The sequence below is a fragment of the Pleurodeles waltl genome, chromosome 1_1 (assembly GCF_031143425.1).
Source record: "Pleurodeles waltl isolate 20211129_DDA chromosome 1_1, aPleWal1.hap1.20221129, whole genome shotgun sequence".
In the NCBI taxonomy this organism is placed as follows: Eukaryota; Metazoa; Chordata; class Amphibia; order Caudata; family Salamandridae; genus Pleurodeles; species Pleurodeles waltl.
Window position 1 is genome coordinate 743,887,749 of NC_090436.1, and position 23,621 is coordinate 743,911,369.

Sequence of the window (23,621 nt, forward strand, 5' to 3'; positions counted from 1 at the left end):
AAAGAGCGCATAAGCACTGAGGTTCTGATTAGCAGAGCCTCAATGACACAGTTAATCACTACACAGACACACACATTAGGCCATAAACTATGAACACTGGGGTCCTGACCAGCAGGATCCCAGTGAGACAGGCAAAAACATACTGACATACAGGTAAAAATAGGGGTAACATGCCAAGGAAGATGTTACTTGCCTACAGAAAGCCACTGGCTAGCAAAGCATTTGAGGAGGCTAGCATTCAGCATGTATCGTTGCTTTGATATCGATCACCTCAAGTGTGACTTTAGAATCAAAACAATCACAGCCCAGTCACTGTTTCAAGAAGCTATTGTGAAGTTTTGATCAAAGGCCAGTCCTGACTCTGAACTTCCTTTGGGGATATGAATTCCCAGCTATTACAAGAGTTCTTAAAAAGTGCATGCACCCCGAAAGGCAATCAAGAAAAGGAGCTCTATTTTCGATTGCTGATCATCTGAAGGTTTCACAGCATGTAAGACTAGCATGTTTGAAAGAAAGGCAAGAGGAGCCTGAACATACACACTGTTCCTTAAGAAACGGCTGCCTCTCCTTTGTCAGACAAACTCCACATTGTGCTAACCTACATCTAGTAGACTCACAGCATATCAAAGCTGAGTATGCAAGCAGAGGCACTGTCCACTAATGGTGCTCTAGGACATTCATATATCTCATCAGTGCATGCACTACACGCTAGCCTAATCAGAATACCAACTCTAGACAGCCTCCATGAGATCTTTCAGGGCAGTGCTCACAACCACTCACCAATTACTTCATTAGGCCCATAGAAAACCAACTTAAATTGCAGGTTTAAAGGTCATCACCTAAACAAATACATGAGTATTAAATAATGTAACTTTAGAAGACGAGTGCACTAAAAACAGAATTAAGCTGGTTGCTCTCACCTAGCAGTCTTATAATGAACATAGTACAGTTAAGCACTTGATTTAAGGGGGTAGCAGCTGGCAAAACTCTAGCATATTCTGGGTTCCAGATTATAATCCTCTGTTTGAGGACTGTTGAAGAGTATGGAAAAAGATGTACAGCTCAATCAAATCAAACAATGGAGCTCCAGACATCCCGAAGGGTACCTATCTATGATTTCCATGATAATTAGCACATTAAAACCTGAAAAATCTAATATCCTTTCTACAGTATTACGAACAATCTACACCAGAGATGGGTAGTATTTTCTTGCCGACAGATAATGGTGTAAACAGTCCAAGTGATGAGTCGGGGGGGCATATTTTTCTTGCAGTAGTACTTGCACAACAAAGTAAAAGACAAATGATGGACGGAATGCGGAACCAATTAAACATTCACCCCCAGTCACAGATCTGGGTTTAATCCATTGTTCTTTTGCTCACCATGCCACCCCAGTTTAGACCCAGCCATATGCAAATCAGTCTTGACCCTGTTCCTCATGGGAACAGTCCAGCCCGAACTGCCAGGCCAGGTCCTCCCTGGACCGGAAACAAGCATCCTGGGTTATTTTTGTACTTGCACAACAGCCAACAGATTGATGCATTGTGTAATCTAAAGAATACTGGGCAAATATTTCAGCATGGCTACAAAAATACAACTGAAAAATAGGACTTGAGAGCTGTCTGCCGATGTCCATGCTCAGGTGAAAACATCGATTTGTGGACAAAGGACACTGGTTCTTTTTTTTAATGATTCTTTACATTATCGTTTAAAAGTTGCCTCACTGCAGAAGCAAACTTGTATTTAACCATGATGTTGTAGATAAAAACAGCATTTTTCGTCTTATAATAGGTAAGATTTTGAAGACACTAAATATTTCACTTTTGTATTTTAAGGTGCAAGTTCTTCTCTCATACTTGATGAACATTAGGCCCCAATCAGAAGTGAGGTGGCTAGGCATGAGGTATTTACCACATCCAGCAAACACAGGTATTGTGGAGTGAAGTGTTTACCGGTTGGGTAAATACTTCCTACTTTCTGATGTCACTCAGTGAATGTGGCATAGCAGTTTGATATTTGGTCGGAATTTAGCTATAGTAAATGTAGGCATGTTTGACCTGACAAAATTTACCTAGTTAAAGCTGGAAGGGGTGGAGAGCTGTAATGACCTATACACAGGGAATTCCAATACGTATAATAACAGGAATTATCACACACATCGGAATTTAACACATTTATCAAGGCTGGGGCTTAAAGTCTCTGTAGGAAGTTGGCTCTGTATGTGCTATTTCAAAGTAAGGAATAGCATGCACAGAGTCCAAGGGTTCCCCTTAGAGGTAAAATAGTGGTAAAAAATAGATAATACTAATGCTCTATTTTGTGGTAGTGTGGTCGAGCAGTAGGCTTATCCAAGGAGTAGTGTTAAGCATTTGTTGTACATACACATAGACAATAAATGAGGTACACACACTCAGAGACAAATCCAGCCAATAGGTTTTGTATAGAAAAATATCTTTTCTTAGTTTATTTTAAGAACCACAGGTTCAAATTCTACATGTAATATCTCATTTGAAAGGTATTGCAGGTAAGTACTTTAGGAACTTTAAATCATAAAAATTGCATGTATACTTTTCAAGTTATTGACAAATAGCTGTTTTAAAAGTGGACACTTAGTGCAATTTTCACAGTTCCTAGGGGAGGTAAGTTTTGGTTAGTTTTACCAGGTAAGTAAGACACTTACAGGGTTCAGTTCTTGGTCCAAGGTAGCCCACCGTTGGGGGTTCAGAGCAACCCCAAAGTCACCACACCAGCAGCTCAGGGCCGGTCAGGTGCAGAGTTCAAAGTGGTGCCCAAAACACATAGGCTTCAATGGAGAAGGGGGTGCCCCGGTTCCAGTCTGCCCGCAGGTAAGTACCCGCGTCTTCGGAGGGCAGACCAGGGGGGTTTTGTAGGGCACCGGGGGGGACACAAGCCCACACAGGAATTTCACCCTCAGCGGCGCGGGGGCAGCCGGGTGCAGTGTTAGAACAAGCGTCGGGTTTGTAGTGTTAGTCTATGGGAGATCTCGGGATCTCTTCAGCGCTGCAGGCAGGCAAGGGGGGGGGTTCCTCGGGGAAACCTCCACTTGGGCAAGGGAGAGGGACTCCTGGGGGTCACTTCTCCAGTGAAAGTCCGGTCCCTCAGGTCCTGGGGGCTGCGGGTGCAGGGTCTCTCCCAGGCGTCGGGACTTAGGATTCAAAGAGTCGCGGTCAGGGGAAGCCTCGGGATTCCCTCTGCAGGCGGCGCTGTGGGTGCTCAGGGGGGACAGGTTTTGGTACTCACAGTATCAGAGTAGTCCTGGGGTCCCTCCTGAGGTGTTGGATCTCCACCAGCCGAGTCGGGGTCGCCGGGTGCAGTGTTGCAAGTCTCACGCTTCTTGCGGGGAGCTTGCAGGGTTCTTTCAAGGCTGCTGGAAACAAAGTTGCAGCCTTTCTTGGAGCAGGTCCGCTGTCCTCGGGAGTTTCTTGTCTTTTCGAAGCAGGGGCAGTCCTCAGAGGATGTCGAGGTCGCTGGTCCCTTTGGAAGGCGTCGCTGGAGCAGGATCTTTGGAAGGCAGGAGACAGGCCGGTGAGTTTCTGGAGCCAAGGCAGTTGTCGTCTTCTGGTCTTCTTCTGCAGGGGTTTTTCAGCTAGGCAGTCCTTCTTCTTGTAGTTGCAGGAATCTAATTTTCTAGGGTTCAGGGTAGCCCTTAAATACTAAATTTAAGGGCGTGTTTAGGTCTGGGGGGTTAGTAGCCAATGGCTACTAGCCCTGAGGGTGGGTACACCCTCTTTGTGCCTCCTCCCAAGGGGAGGGGGTCACAATCCTAACCCTATTGGGGGAATCCTCCATCTGCAAGATGGAGGATTTCTAAAAGTTAGAGTCACTTCAGCTCAGGACACCTTAGGGGCTGTCCTGACTGGCCAGTGACTCCTCCTTGTTGCTTTCTTTGTTCCCTCCAGCCTTGCCGCCAAAAGTGGGGGCCGTGGCCGGAGGGGGCGGGCAACTCCACTAAGCTGGAGTGCCCTGCTGGGCTGTGACAAAGGGGTGAGCCTTTGAGGCTCACCGCCAGGTGTCACAGCTCCTGCCTGGGGGAGGTGTTAGCATCTCCACCCAGTGCAGGCTTTGTTACTGGCCTCAGAGTGACAAAGGCACTCTCCCCATGGGGCCAGCAACATGTCTCTGGTGTGGCAGGCTGCTGGAACTAGTCAGCCTACACAGACAGTCGGTTAAGTTTCAGGGGGCACCTCTAAGGTGCCCTCTGTGGTGTATTTTACAATAAAATGTACACTGGCATCAGTGTGCATTTATTGTGCTGAGAAGTTTGATACCAAACTTCCCAGTTTTCAGTGTAGCCATTATGGTGCTGTGGAGTTCGTGTTTGACAGACTCCCAGACCATATACTCTTATGGCTACCCTGCACTTACAATGTCTAAGGTTTTGTTTAGACACTGTAGGGGTACCATGCTCATGCACTGGTACCCTCACCTATGGTATAGTGCACCCTGCCTTAGGGCTGTAAGGCCTGCTAGAGGGGTGTCTTACCTATACTGCATAGGCAGTGAGAGGCTGGCATGGCACCCTGAGGGGAGTGCCATGTCGACTTACTCGTTTTGTCCTCACTAGCACACACAAGCTGGCAAGCAGTGTGTCTGTGCTGAGTGAGAGGTCTCCAGGGTGGCATAAGACATGCTGCAGCCCTTAGAGACCTTCCTTGGCATCAGGGCCCTTGGTACTAGAAGTACCAGTTACAAGGGACTTATCTGGATGCCAGGGTCTGCCAATTGTGGATACAAAAGTACAGGTTAGGGAAAGAACACTGGTGCTGGGGCCTGGTTAGCAGGCCTCAGCACACTTTCAATTGTAAACATAGCATCAGCAAAGGCAAAAAGTCAGGGGGCAACCATGCCAAGGAGGCATTTCCTTACACAACCCCCCCCCAAACGAAAGAGGATGAGACTAACCTTTCCCAAGAGAGTCTTCATTTTCTAAGTGGAAGAACCTGGAAAGGCCATCTGCATTGGCATGGGCAGTCCCAGGTCTGTGTTCCACTATAAAGTCCATTCCCTGTAGGGAGATGGACCACCTCAACAGTTTAGTATTTTCACCTTTCATTTGCATCAGCCATTTGAGAGGTCTGTGGTCAGTTTGAACTAGGAAGTGAGTCCCAAAGAGGTATGGTCTCAGCTTCTTCAGGGACCAAACCACAGCAAAGGCCTCCCTCTCAATGGCACTCCAACGCTGCTCCCTGGGGAGTAACCTCCTGCTAATGAAAGCAACAGGCTGGTCAAGGCCATCATCATTTGTTTGGGACAAAACTGCCCCTATCCCATGTTCAGAGGCATCAGTCTGCACAATGAACTGCTTAGAATAATCTGGAGCTTTTAGAACTGGTGCTGAGCACATTGCTTGTTTCAGGGTGTCAAAGGCCTGTTGGCATTCCACAGTCCAGTTCACTTTCTTGGGCATTTTCTTGGAGGTGAGTTCAGTGAGGGCTGTCACAATGGATCCATATCCCTTCACAAACCTCCTGTAATACCCAGTCAAGCCAAGGAATGCCCTGACTTGAGTCTGGGTTTTTGGAGCTACCCAGTCCAGAATAGTCTGGATCTTGGGTTGGAGTGGCTGAACTTGGCCTCCACCTACAAGGTGGCCCAAGTAAACCACAGTTCCCTGCCCTATCTGGCATTTGGATGCCTTGATAGAGAGGCCTGCAGATTGCAGAGCCTTCAAAACCTTCTTCAGGTGGACCAGGTGATCCTGCCAGGTGGAGCTAAAGACAGCAATATCATCAAGATAAGCTGTGCTAAAGGACTCCAAGCCAGCAAGGACTTGATTCACCAACCTTTGGAAGGTGGCAGGGGCATTCTTTAAACCAAAGGGCATAACAGTAAACTGATAATGCCCATCAGGTGTGGAGAATGCTGTCTTTTCTTTTGCTCCAGGTGCCATTTTTATTTGCCAGTACCCTGCTGTCAAGTCAAAGGTACTTAGGAATTTGGCAGCACCTAATTTATCAATGAGCTCATCAGCTCTTGGAATGGGATGGGCATCTGTCTTGGTGACAGAGTTGAGCCCTCTGTAGTCCACACAAAACCTCATCTCTTTCTTTCCATCTTTGGTGTGAGGTTTGGGGACTAAGACCACTGGGCTAGCCCAGGGGCTGTCAGAGCGCTCAATTACTCCCAATTCCAGCATCTTGTGGACTTCCACCTTGATGCTTTCCTTAACATGGTCAGACTGTCTAAAGATTTTGTTTTTGACAGGCATGCTGTCTCCTGTGTCCACATCATGGGTACACAGGTGTGTCTGACCAGGGGTTAAGGAGAAGAGTTCAGGAAACTGTTGTAGGACTCTCCTACAATCAGCTTGCTGTTGGCCAGAGAGGGTGTCTGAGTAGATCACTCCATCTACTGTGCCATCTTTTGGGTCTGATGACAGAAGATCAGGGAGAGGTTCACTCTCTGCCTCCTGATCCTCATCTGTTACCATCAACAGATTCACATCAGCCCTGTCATGGAAGAGCTTAAGGCGGTTCACATGGATCACCCTCTTGGGGCTCCTGCTTGTGCCCAGGTCCACCAGGTAGGTGACCTGACTCTTCCTTTCTAGCACTGGGTAAGGGCCACTCCATCTGTCCTGGAGTGCCCTGGGAGCCACAGGCTCCAGAACCCAGACTTTCTGCCCTGGTTGGAACTCAACCAGTGCAGCCTTTTGGTCATACCAAAACTTCTGGAGCTGTTGGCTGGCCTCAAGGTTTTTGGTTGCCTTTTCCATGTACTCTGCCATTCTAGAGCGAAGGCCAAGTACATAGTCCACTATGTCCTGTTTAGGCTCATGGAGAGGTCTCTCCCAGCCTTCTTTAACAAGAGCAAGTGGTCCCCTTACAGGATGACCAAACAGAAGTTCAAAGGGTGAGAATCCTACTCCCTTCTGTGGCACCTCTCTGTAAGCGAAAAGCAGACATGGCAAGAGGACATCCCATCTCCTTTTGAGTTTTTCTAGGAGCCCCATGATCATGCCTTTTAATGTCTTGTTGAATCTCTCAACCAAGCCATTAGTTTGTGGATGGTATGGTGTAGTGAATTTATAAGTCACCCCACACTCATTCCACATGTGCTTTAGGTATGCTGACATGAAGTTGGTACCTCTTTTAGACACCACCTCCTTAGGGAAACCCACTCTGGTAAAGATACCAATGAGGGCCTTGGCTACTGCAGGGGCAGTAGTCGACCTAAGGGGAATAGCTTCAGGATACCTGGTAGCATGATCCACTACTACCAGGATATACATATTTCCTGAGGCTGTGGGAGGTTCTAGTGGACCAACTATGTCCACACCCACTCTTTCAAAGGGAACCCCCACCACTGGAAGTGGAATGAGGGGGGCCTTTGGATGCCCACCTGTCTTACCACTGGCTTGACAGGTGGGGCAGGAGAGGCAAAACTCCTTAACCATGTTGGACATATTGGGCCAGTAGAAGTGGTTGACTAACCTCTCCCACGTCTTGGTTTGTCCCAAATGTCCAGCAAGGGGAATGTCATGGGCCAATGTTAGGATGAACTTCCTGAACAGCTGAGGCACTACCACTCTCCTAGTGGCACCAGGTTTGGGGTCTCTGGCCTCAGTGTACAGGAGTCCATCTTCCCAATAGACCCTATGTGTTCCATTTTTCTTGCCTTTGGACTCTTCAGCAGCTTGCTGCCTAAGGCCTTCAAGAGAGGGACAGGTTTCTTGTCCCTTACACAGCTCCTCCCTTGAGGGTCCCCCTGGGCCTAAGAGCTCAACCTGATAAGGTTCAAGCTCCAAAGGCTCAGTTCCCTCAGAGGGCAGAACTTCTTCCTGAGAAGAGAGGTTCCCTTTCTTTTGCTGTGTTGCAGTTGGTTTCCCAACTGACTTTCCTTTCCTCTTGGTAGGCTGGGCCATTCTTCCAGACTCCAGCTCTACTTGTTCACCCTGTGCCTTGCATTGTGCTCTGGTTTTCACACACACCAGTTCAGGGATACCCAGCATTGCTGCATGGGTTTTTAGTTCTACCTCAGCCCATGCTGAGGACTCCAGGTCATTTCCAAGCAGACAGTCCACTGGGATATTTGAGGAGACCACCACCTGTTTCAGGCCATTGACCCCTCCCCATTCTAAAGTAACCATTGCCATGGGATGTACTTTTTTCTGATTGTCAGCGTTGGTGACTGTGTAAGTTTTTCCAGTCAGGTATTGGCCAGGGGAAACCAGTTTCTCTGTCACCATGGTGACACTGGCACCTGTATCCCTCAGGCCCTCTATTCTAGTCCCATTAATTAAGAGTTGCTGTCTGTATTTTTGCATGTTAGGCGGCCAGACAGCTAGTGTGGCTAAATCCACCCCACCCTCAGAAACTAGAGTAGCTTCAGTGTGGACCCTGATTTGCTCTGGGCACACTGTTGATCCCACTTGGAGACTAGCCATACCAGTGTTACCTGGATGGGAGTTTGGAGTGGGACCTTTCTTGGGACAGGCCTTGTCTCCAGTTTGGTGCCCATGCTGTTTACAGCTATGACACCAGGCCTTTTTGGGATCAAAGTTTTTACCCTTGTACCCATTGTTTTGTGAAGAGGCTCTGGGCCCACCCTCCTGTGCAGGTTTTTGGGGGCCTGTAGAAGACTCTTTACTATTTTTAGTTTTGGTTGTCTCATCACCCTTCCCCTGGGGAGTCTTTGTGACCCCTTTCTTTTGGTCACCCCCTGTTGAAGTCTTGGACACCCTTGTCTTGACCCAATGGTCCGCCTTCTTTCCCAATTCTTGGGGAGAAATTGGTCCTAGGTCTACCAGATGCTGATGCAGTTTATCATTGAAACAATTACTTAACAGGTGTTCTTTCACAAATAAATTGTACAGCCCATCATAATTACTTACACCACTGCCTTGAATCCAACCATCTAGTGTTTTCACTGAGTAGTCAACAAAGTCAACCCAGGTCTGGCTCGAGGATTTTTGAGCCCCCCTGAACCTAATCCTGTACTCCTCAGTGGAGAATCCAAAGCCCTCAATCAGGGTACCCTTCATGAGGTCATAAGATTCTGCATCTTTTCCAGAGAGTGTGAGGAGTCTATCCCTACACTTTCCAGTGAACATTTCCCAAAGGAGAGCACCCCAGTGAGATCTGTTCACTTTTCTGGTTACACAAGCCCTCTCAAAAGCTGTGAACCACTTGGTGATGTCATCACCATCTTCAAATTTTGTCACAATCCCTTTGGGGATTTTTAACATGTCAGGAGAATATCTGACCCTATTTATATTGCTGCCACCATTGATGGGTCCTAGGCCCATCTCTTGTCTTTCCCTTTCTATGGCTAGGAGCTGTCTCTCTAAAGCCAATCTTTTGGCCATCCTGGCTAACAGGAGGTCATCTTCACTGAGAGCATCCTCAGTGATTTCAGAAATGTGGGACCCTCCTGTGAGGGACTCACTATTTCTGACTAACACAGTTGGAGACAGGACTTGAGGGGTCCTGTTCTCCCTATTTAGGACTGGAGGAGGGACATTGGCCTCCAAGTCACTAATTTCTTCCTCTGTGAGGTCATCATCAGAGGGGTTGGCTTTTTCAAACTCTGCCAACAGCTCCTGGAGCTGAATTTTGGTAGGTCTGGAGCCAATGGTTATTTTTTTGATATTACAGAGAGACCTTAGCTCCCTCATCTTAAGATGGAGGTAAGGTGTGGTGTCGAGTTCCACCACATTCATCTCTGTATCAGACATTATTTTGCTAAGAGTTGGAAGACTTTTTAAAGAATCTAAAACTGTTTCTAGAATCTAATTTCAAACTTTTAACAAACTTTTAAACTCTAAAAGACAATGCTAAACAGGGACTTAACACACAAGGCCCTAGCAGGACTTTTAAGAATTTAGAAAAATTTCAAATTGCAAAAATGAATTTCTAATGACAATTTTGGAATTTGTCGTGTGATCAGGTATTGGCTGAGTAGTCCAGCAAATGCAAAGTCTTGTACCCCACCGCTGATCCACCAATGTAGGAAGTTGGCTCTGTATGTGCTATTTCAAAGTAAGGAATAGCATGCACAGAGTCCAAGGGTTCCCCTTAGAGGTAAAATAGTGGTAAAAAATAGATAATACTAATGCTCTATTTTGTGGTAGTGTGGTCGAGCAGTAGGCTTATCCAAGGAGTAGTGTTAAGCATTTGTTGTACATACACATAGACAATAAATGAGGTACACACACTCAGAGACAAATCCAGCCAATAGGTTTTGTATAGAAAAATATCTTTTCTTAGTTTATTTTAAGAACCACAGGTTCAAATTCTACATGTAATATCTCATTTGAAAGGTATTGCAGGTAAGTACTTTAGGAACTTTAAATCATAAAAATTGCATGTATACTTTTCAAGTTATTGACAAATAGCTGTTTTAAAAGTGGACACTTAGTGCAATTTTCACAGTTCCTAGGGGAGGTAAGTTTTGGTTAGTTTTACCAGGTAAGTAAGACACTTACAGGGTTCAGTTCTTGGTCCAAGGTAGCCCACCGTTGGGGGTTCAGAGCAACCCCAAAGTCACCACACCAGCAGCTCAGGGCCGGTCAGGTGCAGAGTTCAAAGTGGTGCCCAAAACACATAGGCTTCAATGGAGAAGGGGGTGCCCCGGTTCCAGTCTGCCAGCAGGTAAGTACCCGCGTCTTCGGAGGGCAGACCAGGGGGGTTTTGTAGGGCACCGGGGGGGACACAAGCCCACACAGGAATTTCACCCTCAGCGGCGCGGGGGCAGCCGGGTGCAGTGTTAGAACAAGCGTCGGGTTTGTAGTGTTAGTCTATGGGAGATCTCGGGATCTCTTCAGCGCTGCAGGCAGGCAAGGGGGGGGTTCCTCGGGGAAACCTCCACTTGGGCAAGGGAGAGGGACTCCTGGGGGTCACTTCTCCAGTGAAAGTCCGGTCCCTCAGGTCCTGGGGGCTGCGGGTGCAGGGTCTCTCCCAGGCGTCGGGACTTAGGATTCAAAGAGTCGCGGTCAGGGGAAGCCTCGGGATTCCCTCTGCAGGCGGCGCTGTGGGTGCTCAGGGGGGACAGGTTTTGGTACTCACAGTATCAGAGTAGTCCTGGGGTCCCTCCTGAGGTGTTGGATCTCCACCAGCCGAGTCGGGGTCGCCGGGTGCAGTGTTGCAAGTCTCACGCTTCTTGCGGGGAGCTTGCAGGGTTCTTTCAAGGCTGCTGGAAACAAAGTTGCAGCCTTTCTTGGAGCAGGTCCGCTGTCCTCGGGAGTTTCTTGTCTTTTCGAAGCAGGGGCAGTCCTCAGAGGATGTCGAGGTCGCTGGTCCCTTTGGAAGGCGTCGCTGGAGCAGGATCTTTGGAAGGCAGGAGACAGGCCGGTGAGTTTCTGGAGCCAAGGCAGTTGTCGTCTTCTGGTCTTCTTCTGCAGGGGTTTTTCAGCTAGGCAGTCCTTCTTCTTGTAGTTGCAGGAATCTAATTTTCTAGGGTTCAGGGTAGCCCTTAAATACTAAATTTAAGGGTGTGTTTAGGTCTGGGGGGTTAGTAGCCAATGGCTACTAGCCCTGAGGGTGGGTACACCCTCTTTGTGCCTCCTCCCAAGGGGAGGGGGTCACAATCCTAACCCTATTGGGGGAATCCTCCATCTGCAAGATGGAGGATTTCTAAAAGTTAGAGTCACTTCAGCTCAGGACACCTTAGGGGCTGTCCTGACTGGCCAGTGACTCCTCCTTGTTGCTTTCTTTGTTCCCTCCAGCCTTGCCGCCAAAAGTGGGGGCCGTGGCCGGAGGGGGCGGGCAACTCCACTAAGCTGGAGTGCCCTGCTGGGCTGTGACAAAGGGGTGAGCCTTTGAGGCTCACCGCCAGGTGTCACAGCTCCTGCCTGGGGGAGGTGTTAGCATCTCCACCCAGTGCAGGCTTTGTTACTGGCCTCAGAGTGACAAAGGCACTCTCCCCATGGGGCCAGCAACATGTCTCTGGTGTGGCAGGCTGCTGGAACTAGTCAGCCTACACAGACAGTCGGTTAAGTTTCAGGGGGCACCTCTAAGGTGCCCTCTGTGGTGTATTTTACAATAAAATGTACACTGGCATCAGTGTGCATTTATTGTGCTGAGAAGTTTGATACCAAACTTCCCAGTTTTCAGTGTAGCCATTATGGTGCTGTGGAGTTCGTGTTTGACAGACTCCCAGACCATATACTCTTATGGCTACCCTGCACTTACAATGTCTAAGGTTTTGTTTAGACACTGTAGGGGTACCATGCTCATGCACTGGTACCCTCACCTATGGTATAGTGCACCCTGCCTTAGGGCTGTAAGGCCTGCTAGAGGGGTGTCTTACCTATACTGCATAGGCAGTGAGAGGCTGGCATGGCACCCTGAGGGGAGTGCCATGTCGACTTACTCGTTTTGTCCTCACTAGCACACACAAGCTGGCAAGCAGTGTGTCTGTGCTGAGTGAGAGGTCTCCAGGGTGGCATAAGACATGCTGCAGCCCTTAGAGACCTTCCTTGGCATCAGGGCCCTTGGTACTAGAAGTACCAGTTACAAGGGACTTATCTGGATGCCAGGGTCTGCCAATTGTGGATACAAAAGTACAGGTTAGGGAAAGAACACTGGTGCTGGGGCCTGGTTAGCAGGCCTCAGCACACTTTCAATTGTAAACATAGCATCAGCAAAGGCAAAAAGTCAGGGGGCAACCATGCCAAGGAGGCATTTCCTTACAGTCTCTATGAATTAAACACCCACACTAGGTGCTTCTTCTCAGGGAATGGACTAGTGGTACATCCATAAATCTAACACTATAAACATTTACAAATCCCCACATTTACCTCAAGATGAAGGCTTTAAAAAAGAACAAGTTTTTCTACTGCATCAACTACATGTATACTGTTGGTTTCTCAAATCTGAAACCTATTTTCTAGAGCACTGTATAGTTTAACATGACGACAATAGGTAGCCAACCATGTTATATAACTTGCTGCATAAACTGCCTTTATTTGAACATAATGTAAACTCAGACATTTCCATGCCACATAACTCAGGAGAAGCAGTCAAGCAATGTAGTCCTGACTTGTCCTGTCCCAAAACTCCTGTAGCCCTAGGTATACTCTCTCAACTGCCTGTCCACCCAGTTCCAATTGTTTATAAGAATTTCAATGGAACTAGAAAAGTAATGATCAAAAGGCAGATTGTTTCCAACACACCATCTGCATTTGAAAGCTGCTTGGGTAAAAATAGTCAGACATAACATCTTCTATACCATAATAAAAGAGGTCATATTTATCATAATAAAAGAAAATCACAAAATACATATGATAGGGTACAACTGGCATGAGGCAAAGTTGCAAAGACGACCCCCCCAAGGAAAAGACAATTATTCAGACTCTTGTGAAGAAGAAGAGTAGTTCTGTATGACAGATATGCAATGATGTTACAATACTTCAATATTAGAAGTTTCATAGCCCATCAAAGTTTCTTTTAGGTCTCAGGTAGACAGTGCATGCACTGTCTCTTCAAAACATTTTGTTATGTAACAGGGGGCGTATAGGCTGTCCATTGCTTCACTTTGAACAGGACGGCATTAAAGATCTTTGGAAGATTGTGATCGCTTCTCCAAAATTAGAGGCCTTTTCCTGTGGTAGGATAGAGGGAGAGCTCCCATTAAGATTACCCTCTGTGCTCCCAATGTTGCAGCACTAATTGAACCACAAATCATAACTACATTTGGTGATTACTTAAAAGCTGCAGGGAATCTAATTAACAATAGGTCTGATGAAAGCAATGGACCCTGAGTGGCAATGCCAGGCTGAAACATGTCGACCCTAATTTTAGTTGTATACGTTTCATTGCTGATCGTCACAACGTCACCTTTGTTTAATCTTACCCTTGTCCTTTTTATGGACACTAATAAATATGAATTTAGGATATGAGGTAATTTTAACTCGCATTGTTTCACTCACCTTCTCACTGAGATATCCTTCGATATCCCGTCATTTGAATAACGGGATACTGAAGTAAATGGAGTCCCCGTGATGGTGCTACCCCCAAAATCACCCACGTGGTAACATTCACTATTGAGGGTAGAATATGTGGTTGAGGGTCTGTTGACAAAGATCTCAGAGGGCCTGGAATGATATGGTATAAAGGTTCACTTCTTTTGGTTATTAGTACTATTGGTTGGCTTTAATGTCACTCATTTCCTTGCTTCTTAGTGGTCTGCTGCCGTACATTCCCTTCCTCCTTATGTGGTGTTTGTCCCTGCCCTGGAGCATGGATGCATTATTTATGCCCTTCCACTGATAATCTTTTTAGGCTGTACCTTTCTCCTGTGTCTTTAAGCACTCTGCAAGAGTGTGTTTTTTATTGTTGTTTTTAACTGTCTCCCTTGTGTACTTGACCCGCCTCTGGATTCCTCCAGCCAATTGGCTGTCCACTGTTGTCTGGTTGCCCCCAGCCCCTACATCCCGCCAGCACTCCATTGTCATCAGTTATCCATCAGCACCTCTCTCCCACTCTCTGTTACTAGCTACTCCCTCCCAACCTCTGATGTCCATGTTGCCCCAATTTGCCCTCCCGCCTTCCTTGTTACCTCGTGTCTTCCCTTTTCTCCCTTAGTGTCACCTCCCTTCTCTCCCTCCAAGTTGTCTCCTGCTGCCCTTGCTCTATGTTGCCTCCCAGCCCGCAATAAAATAAAAATAAGGGCTATGACTGACGTGGCCACGGCTGGCCGCACCATGGTGCTTTTTTTTTTTTTTTTTAAATACTTTCAGCAATGCTGTAAAGCAGCCATGCTGCTGTACAGCATGGATATAAAAACAGTGCCAAAGCCAATAGCTCAAACGTAGATGAGACCTACTGGGTTTGACAATGGTTGTTCTACTCTCTTAAATCTTGTAGCCTACGATGTCAAAGCAATAAAAGCAGTGCTATTTAGCAGAGTTGAAAACAAAACTAACAGTGACTATTCAGGACAAGTACCACACCAAAAATACTTGCCTTCAGTCTCTGGTCTGGCTCTTTTGGTTGGACAAGATGAGGGCACAGGACCTGAAGACGTAGCCTGTGTAGTAGAATGTAAACCTTTTTGGGCTTCTGCTTTACGTTCAGTTTCCTCAATACTTTCATAAAACCTTAGAAGTTCAACTTCGTGTGGATCAGAGACTTGATTCTTACAACCTTTTGCAATATTAGTACATGCTGTTCTGGGAGGTTCAGGGGCTTCAAGTACTGGGTCCGGAAGGGCACAGTTTGGAGATGAGAACGCAGGAATTCCAGCATCTTGACACTTATGGTGTTTTAGTTCAGGGCCTCTAACAAATGGAGGATTATAATTCGGAAGCAAAGGAGTTTGATATTTAGGTTGATCATGTTCTGCCCTGCAGGCTGCAGTGGCTTGATTAACACAGCTGTCCATAGAATCACAGTTACGTGTAGTATAATGAGTTTTTGTTAGAGAGACATTAGTAATCTCAGGTTTATGGTCTGAGTGTTTCAGCTGAGGGGAGGGCAATTCAGAATCTGGGGCATCACCGTCAGAATCGCTGCACTGTGAGGTCAAATGATCTGCATCAATGGATAAGAAATCTTTAGACTGCTCAGTATCAGACTGCTCAGAATCAGAATCACAGGACTCAGTCACAAGTGGATGATCTTCAAGTTCAGTATTTTGAGAGTCTAGATCATGCTTCAAACTGGCAGCTTCAGGTATGTTGAGATCTTCAGGTGGAGTCTTATCCATATGAGAGGCTGGAGACGTGGCATCATGACCTTGAGACCTAATATTTTTTCCAGTTGAATTGCACAGCTCAGAAAGTTCAGAGCTCAGGGGCAGCACATCTTGAGGCTCTGCACCATGGTCAATGGGACTCTCAGGGTGTGAGTTCAGAGGCAAAGGACTCTCCACTGGGTTAGCTGTAGACCGAATATTATATAGCAGCTTGGAGAGCAAGAGTGGAAAATTATTTGCGTGCACAGGTTGGAGTTGCTTGGATAGGCGAAACTCTGCTAACTTCATTTCATAAAACCGATATGCTGGGCATTCAATATGATTTAAAAACCTGTGGAAGAATCAGATATGAAAATCACTACAAAAGATTCTTAAACACAATGGTACATGGACAGCTTCATAGAACTACTTGCCAGAATACAACAGCATAATAGTTTACTACACACTACAAGTGGGAATTTGGTTTCTTGAGAGTGCAAAACATTTTAAAATATCAGAATAAAAAACATTCTGAAACACTTTGTATGTGGCAAATAATTATCAATAAAATTCTGACTTCAGATTGACAATGTGACAGACTGCCCCACCTCTGAAACCACAATGTGTTGTTTATTCAAATATTTCTCCAATGACAGAATGCATTTCAATGTCTCTTGCCTTTTCCCTGACAGAACTGATAGGCGATGTGCACAAATCATGAACTGATGCATTAAAAACATCTGATATAATCACAGGGTGGCAAGTACAATAAAATGCAAAGATTAAGTCATACTTTTCAACATATTCTCTCCTTCGTAAAGTGCTTTATGGACTACTGAATCGACAGTGCTTAACACATCTGCAACAGAGAAGAGAGAGAGAGAGAGAGAGAGAGAGAGAGAGAGAGAGAGAGAGAGAGAGTGTGTGTGTGTGTGTGTGTGTGTGTGTGTGTAAGTGTGTGTGTAAGTGTGTGTAAGTGTGTACATGGCAGCATATGTTCGGACCCAGTGCAAAGTCCCACGCAAAGGCTGACTGGTCATCATTCAGTTGCTCTTCTATATATTTGATTGCTTTGCTGGTGCTACTGAGGTGAAATATTTGCCCAGGCAGTATTTTCATGTTTTCAAAACTCAAACAAGCATTTGTGATGCAATGGGTCTCGCATTTGCTAAAGTTACAGCTATTAGCGTTGTAAACTCCTAACCGGAGTTTTCTTGTCACATAAACTGAAAATGAAAAGTAATACAATTTCACATAAAGGAGCCGATTTAAAGCGCCACGCCATGTCGTGAAGGGGACTAATTAGAACCAGAACATCAGTCCTGTTTCGCCTTTGCATAGTAATAACAAAAAGGAGCGCTGTGTAAAACCTTGAATTCGGCAAGAGTGCATGGATAAACAATAGAAGTACACTGGTAGTCATGCAAAGCGCGCAATTTCTGCCCAGCGAGATTGCGCTGCCTACAAAATAAAAAGAAAAAGTATTCCAGAACCATTCGGAAAACATGGAATCTCATATGTTTTCAGCAGTTTACTGGCGCGCACGAGGGCTAAACATCAGAAACAGGCCTGACATAGGCTTGCCTTTCACTAATGAAATCAAGCAAATTTTAAAAGGCAAGCCCACAAACCAATGAAAGTGACAGGCATGGCATGAGCTTGGTTAAAAGCCCATAGAGAGATTACAACAGGGGCCAGAGTGCTTGCGCTCAACCCTAAAAATGAAGTAAAAGTGTAAAAAAACAGCTGTATTGAGCTGCATGATTTGTCTTTTCGTGCCGCATCTTTTAGTCAATTCTGTTTTCACAAGAAGCACACCTGCGTACAAAGTTGCAGGTGCAACTACATGAAGTGCGCTTCCTGAAAGCAAAGGTAGATTTTTGATTCAGGAAATTACTTTTATACTGGCAATGGCCCAGCAGCTCCCCCAACAATTATGTTTTGCATAAGCCAATGCAAACGTATGCTGTGGTATTGGGTATGTGACAAGGTGAAGTACTACTGTGTCCTTTTTTGTCTTTTTTTTTAGTGTTTATGGAGAACCTGAAGCTTCATCTGAAAGGACACATTTTTTTGGCGTATTTACTGTTGCACGCATCTCACAGACGCACAAAAACAAGCACTGATTTAGAACAATACTTCTGGCTTCTACGTCGGACTGTGTTTTAGAAGGAAGGTTTTTACCAGTCACCACAGATGGTGTCTCAGTGGATGACAGCTGGCTAACCCCTAACTGGGATTATGGAGGACAGATCTGAGGCAGGGAAAGAGACTAAGACACAGATACTGAGGCAGCATTTGAGGGAGAGAAAAATAGAACAGAATCTGGAAGGGATTTTTCAGTTGGCGGAGGTCCATCTGACGACATCTTCCAGCAATTCTGAAGGACATGATGATGACAGTTGTGCTGTCCCTTTGCAAGCACACTCTGTGCAGCAGAGAGACCATTGCAAGGTAGACCAACCTAGAGAGTGGGCACATGGTGCAGCAAGCACAGATGGAGTGCTCTCATGACTGCCCCTGGATGTAGAGTCGATATGGCCAATTTTTGCCAACTGACTACATCCATCTCTTTCTGGATGTTAACTTCCTTGAGCAAATGGTGCAGCAAACAAATTTGCATGCTCAACAATTTTTGAGGGAGCATGGAAGCACTCTAGAGCCTCATTTTTGGGCACTCCCATTTCACTTGAAGAGTTGAAGATACTTTGGGATGTTACGCTCAAAATGGGGTTAGTGCACAAACCAAGCATGCAGTCCTACTGGTCTACTCGCATGGTTTAGGCAACACCCATTTTCACATCATGCGAGAGCAGAGATTGGTTTTTGCTATTACAGTGAATGCTGCAGTTAAATGACAATTGTGCTGCATTGTACCAGGATCTCATCGCTGTCCTGGCCAAAGAAACGCTCTCCAACAAAAGGCACATTTAGAGTATGATGAGGCACCTCAGGCCAAAAAACAAAATTTCTGAGCCTAGCGTGGACCATAGGAAGATGCTGGCATTGATGCGTCTAAATTCTGTGCCTACAGCACCCAGGGCACACCTAATGTCTATATTAAATATAACTGCGCCTTCTGCCAACAGCTCATTTCTTCTATGTAGTTAAGTGTTCAGTTAGATCTTCCTTTTCCTCCTAGAGATGTTCATCATAGCAGGAGAGCAGGACTACAGAGTTTGTGATACAGTCCACAATGCCACATGCTTGCCAGCAGCATCTATTCATTTACACTCCTTGTTGGGTGGGGAAACATACCTCTTTGCCTGCGCTGAGGCACATTTACACGCATTGTGTACAACCAGTGAGATGGGTGGAACTTGGCCATGGAGGTTGCACCGAGTCATCTGGAGCAGGTCTGAACACCTACTCCAACTATGACTTTCACTAGGCTCCTGGGAATTATCAGTCAATTTCAACATGATATTGAGCATGAGTGGTACTGTAGTGATCTTTTAGAGAGGAACAAATCTTCACCTATGATGGTGAGCAGCCCTCTGAATTAGTACATGAGAAGCAGTGGTGTCATCAGGTAGAAAGGGCTTAGTAGAGTAAGGTTTTTTGGTCCAGATTATCGGTGGTATCTACACTGTAGAGTCCTCCCATTGGTCTTCACCTTCACTAGGTGATAAGGGCTCAAAGTATGAGTCCTGAGGGTGGGAAGGTCTAACTGGGGTCTGAATCCGTGTGAGAAGATGCAGGAGGAGATTGTGGAAAGTGAGAGATGAAAAAGGCTTTAACGTTCTAGCCATGTCCACTGGCAGAGCCGGACCCAAAGGACAGTAGCTTTTTCAGCTAGATTCGGAGTTCAATGACAGACTCTCTCCTAAGCAGCGCCTTGCCTCAATTTGGGAATACTTTGGAGGCTGAGTTTACTGACGTTCTTAAGTGTGTGAATAGGGCCCTAGGCCTTGATCTGATCTTTGGTCCAGAGTGCTTTAGAGTTGGGTGCTCAACATTCTCCTGGTCAAAGAGTTTTTGGAGGACTCCATCTCTGACCTCTCGTCTCCTGGGCAGCTGGAAGATTGGATGGGCCGGCTTCCTCTACCTGGAGCCCTGAACCGTCCTGGAGGAAGCACTCAAGCATGATGGTCTCTTGTAAACCGGTAAGGTGCATGTGGCCAGGCTTTCCTGTTTTCAGTTTAAACCTATAAACAATGGTAAACCCCACCCATTTTGAAATTACCTTAATCAGTGTAAAGAATAATCACATATAAACACGGTTTTCTGGGCTCTCCCACAAACCAAAATGTCACAAAAATAAAGTCACACAGAATGTGTTTTTTATACTTTTTATTGAAGAGGAAAAGCACAAAGTGCCTTTGTTACAGAAGGAAGAAGTAACAGATTATTCTGCCTGCATTTCAGGTTAATTACTTCAATTGGTCAAAGGCCAAATAAAGATTAAAATGAAAGTGGCATTAAAGCAGCATTAATTGGAAAGAAGGGGCCTTATCATGGGAGAATTGGGAGGTTATTGGTGTACATGTTCAATATCTTTCATTTAGGAAAATAACTAAATGGCATAATAGTTAAATAACAATGCAACAGAAGGTGATTCATATGTTCTTTCATCACTTAACATGATACATTATACATAACTCTAGAAGCCCTGCTATGGCTGTATGGAAAGAAGGAACATATTTGTGTTAGCAGCAGGTCTCTGCTGATCAAAGGGGATCCATAGTGCCTCACTTGCTGCAAGCAAATCATGGTAAGTGTACATTTATAGTTCATCTGTAATGATCTTTAATTTTACAAATACTCTGGGCAAATAATCCTCCCACTTTCTGGTTTGGAGATAGTAAAGCTATACACAGTTTATTATGAAACAAAATAAGAATCATAAATATGTTTATTTTCACTGTTACATGCTCTTGTGCAAACAGTTCATATTGAATACGTACCAAAATTCCTGATAAGATGTCAGGTTAGCTTTGTTCACACTTTCCAAGTGTGGTCCAATCCGAAAAACAAACTCAGCCAATTTTTCTGCTGTCTCTTTGGTTTTGGCATCAACTGCTACTAAAACAAAAACATGCATTACATTTAGAGAAATTGCTGTGAATAACGCCACCAATATTAGAACTCGTGAGCTGTGATGTTAGCAGCCTACTACTTTTTAAAAGATTCCATCGCCTAAAGAATCCTAAGCCAGCCAATGCTTCTATTCCATCTCTACCACAAAACAGTTTGTCCCTACATTCAACTTTACATCTCCCCCAGTATTCTGAAGTTCATTCCAAGTTCCAAAATGGCTCACTCAGTTCTGCCACAACATCAGTATGAAATGTATAAGATGCAAGTGTGTCACATGACATGAAAGCATTTTCTGGTGACAAATTTTTACATTTTTAATGTAAAAAAATATTATAATGATCAAAATGGAGTGCTCAATGAAAAAAGTGTCATGAGGAGAGGCCAGAATGGTAATCTGCTTGCACATTAAGGATGATCAACCCAACGCTGTAGCGCTCCCCCAGCCTGGAAACAGTGTCCCCTTGCCACATCACAGACTGTTCCAAATGGGACCCCTCCTTAAGTTTACCAATATTTAACAATATGTGAAATTAAATGTATTCCTCCGGGCGTTGTCGGTAATCCTTTCATATTATATACTTAAGGCTCATGAGTTCAAGCTTGACTGATCAATCAATTTATTGTTTTCATGGTTGTCGTTTGTTCAATTCAAGGAGAAATACTTGATAATCATACATCACAACATAATCATGAATCCCAATGCATTTTGGGTTTTGCCCTTTGTCAGGTGATATATATTCTAGAGAGAGAAAAAAAAAAACATTTACCAAATTAACATTGCTGCACAAATACAGGATCACTGTGACATTACAAAATCTGAATGTGGTGCTAACTATATTCATGCGTCCACAGTTATTACCATCAATTTAACAAAATGTGTCAGCTGTATAGCTTACGTTCAAGCAAGGATCAGTATGCTATCAATTACTATACATAACAAAAATCACTTCAAATGTGCACTTATACACACGCGTGCAGGAATTTCAACCCTGTGTTCTTCACTAACACTGATTAACAAAGTATTGAGGTGTCATTAACTGAAGGTGCAGGAGACTATTCACTGTAATGTGCAAAAAGCAACAGACTGAGGTGATGGTACATGTAGAGGGGTCATAGTAATACTGCTTGGAACACGAGCACGGTTAATCATGTGGGGACACTTATACGTAGATGGTTATTACTGTGGACACATGAACATATTTAGCACCACATTCAGATTTTGTAATTTCACACTGATTCTGTATTTGTGCATTAACATTGTTAAATTGGTTTATGTTTTGTTGTGCTGGAATATGTATACCTTGATGAAGGGCAAAGCCCAAAATACATTGCGATTCATGATTATCCTTGAATAAAAATAAAAAAAAAGACAACCATGTGCAGTTACTTTTTTACTTACGTTCCACAGAAGCATGCTCATCGTGCATGCATGTTTTAATGCTTTTACCCAACCACCTCCTCCTCCTCCCACTCCATATTATTTTACCCACCCCTCTGTTTTAGCCAACTCCTACGCCCTTCCTCCTAGTCCCCCCATTCTCCTTCCTTGTGTCCTCCACCAGTTCGAAGGGTCTGCTGGAGTTAAGCTTGTTTGACTGAAACAGTTCTGCATCACAGTCTAAGAGCCAAAATATTAAAAGTCAGTTTCTCCTGTGATTACAGCTCATCAGTGCTCATACTTGGTCATTGCCTAGAAAGCCATTTTAAGTTTGGCTGGGGAAAGCCAAGCTTCAGGGCTTTGCCAACATCTGTTCACTTTAAGGGATTTCAGCATTCGATTCGGGATGTCAAGAAGGCAGCGGCGAGGGGCCTCTTCCAAGCCTATGACCATTTTAGTAAGGTGAGGTGCTTTGTAGCAGCTTTGAAGGAAATGCAACTCTAGGCCTCTGGGTCAATTTCTCTAATAAGCTAAACCTAGCCACAATCTAATTATACATTTATCCTTTGCTTTTCACATCCCGCATCTTCCATCGTCTCCTCTTCTTCATGTCCTTTTAATCTCAACTTAGGTCCTCTGATTCATTTTCTTTGCGGTTCTATATAGCGCTAACTCGACCTGAAGGTACTGGAGCGCTTTACATGAGCACCAGTTCCACTACACATGGACACTTTCATTTTGTTTTATTTTCTCTTTCACATAGGGAGATTAAGTGATTTGCCCAGAATTATCCTGCCCGCTCCCATTATTTTTTAACAAACCCTCCCCTCCTGCTTTTAACCCACCTTATCCTCCTCCCACCCACCCCCGTAATTAAAATAAATTAAAAAATATATATATTTAAACGCCTATTACTCAATAAAAAAATACTTGTGATAAATTTGTCAGCAAAGCTGCCTGAGCCCAATGAGTGACCAAGCACTATTAGCAACAAAGATTGAAAGAAAAAATAGCGTTGGTGTCGAACATACTGTATTGTCAGTCTTTCAATGTACATAAGCACTAGCATGCACATCATAGACAAATTCATTCAGTCTGAAAATGCCTTGCTGGAGAAGGCAATCACAAACTTGATCAACTTGAAATTCACTGCACAGGGCATGGCCTGATCAGTTGAACAAAAGTTTCTATCTGAAATTTCCTTTGTGGAGCGAAAAAAATATCTTTGTGAGATGCTCATGTTAGTGCAAGAGCATGGGTATATCAAGTTATTGAGAATGATAACCAAAAGACCGTACAATCTTCCCTCTAAAGTTAAAAGTTATATCCTTTACAAAAAAATGGAAAAAAGAAAACAGTGGAACACCAAGGTTCTTCCTTTACACTTTTTTTTTTTTTTTTTAACGATGGAGAGAAAAACATTTTGAAAACTCTCTACATATGGATATTAGGTCATACTAGGCTGGTCTACTTCAATGCAGTAGAAAAAAACTATAACATATTAGCTTTCATACCTGAGGGTGCAAATTCACTGAAAAGATAGAGAAAACACAATTACGGAAGCAGA

At 44.8% G+C, this 23,621-nt stretch overlaps 1 protein-coding gene across 4 annotated transcripts in view; it reads right to left on the reverse strand.

Moving 5' to 3' along the window:
* LOC138287177 (uncharacterized) overlaps nt 1-23,621 on the reverse strand; it is a 228,397-nt gene that overhangs the window by 104,422 nt on the left and 100,354 nt on the right. For 3 of the 4 annotated variants that reach the window (XM_069227542.1, XM_069227540.1, XM_069227545.1), the window contains 2 exons: nt 20,544-20,658; nt 14,928-15,988 (listed from right to left, as the gene is read on the reverse strand). In XM_069227542.1, coding sequence (XP_069083643.1) covers nt 14,928-15,988; nt 20,544-20,658 — 1,176 coding nt within the window. Of the gene's footprint in view, nt 1-14,927; nt 15,989-20,543; nt 20,662-23,621 lie in introns of all 4 variants that reach the window. The other variant, XM_069227538.1, reaches the window with a different exon arrangement.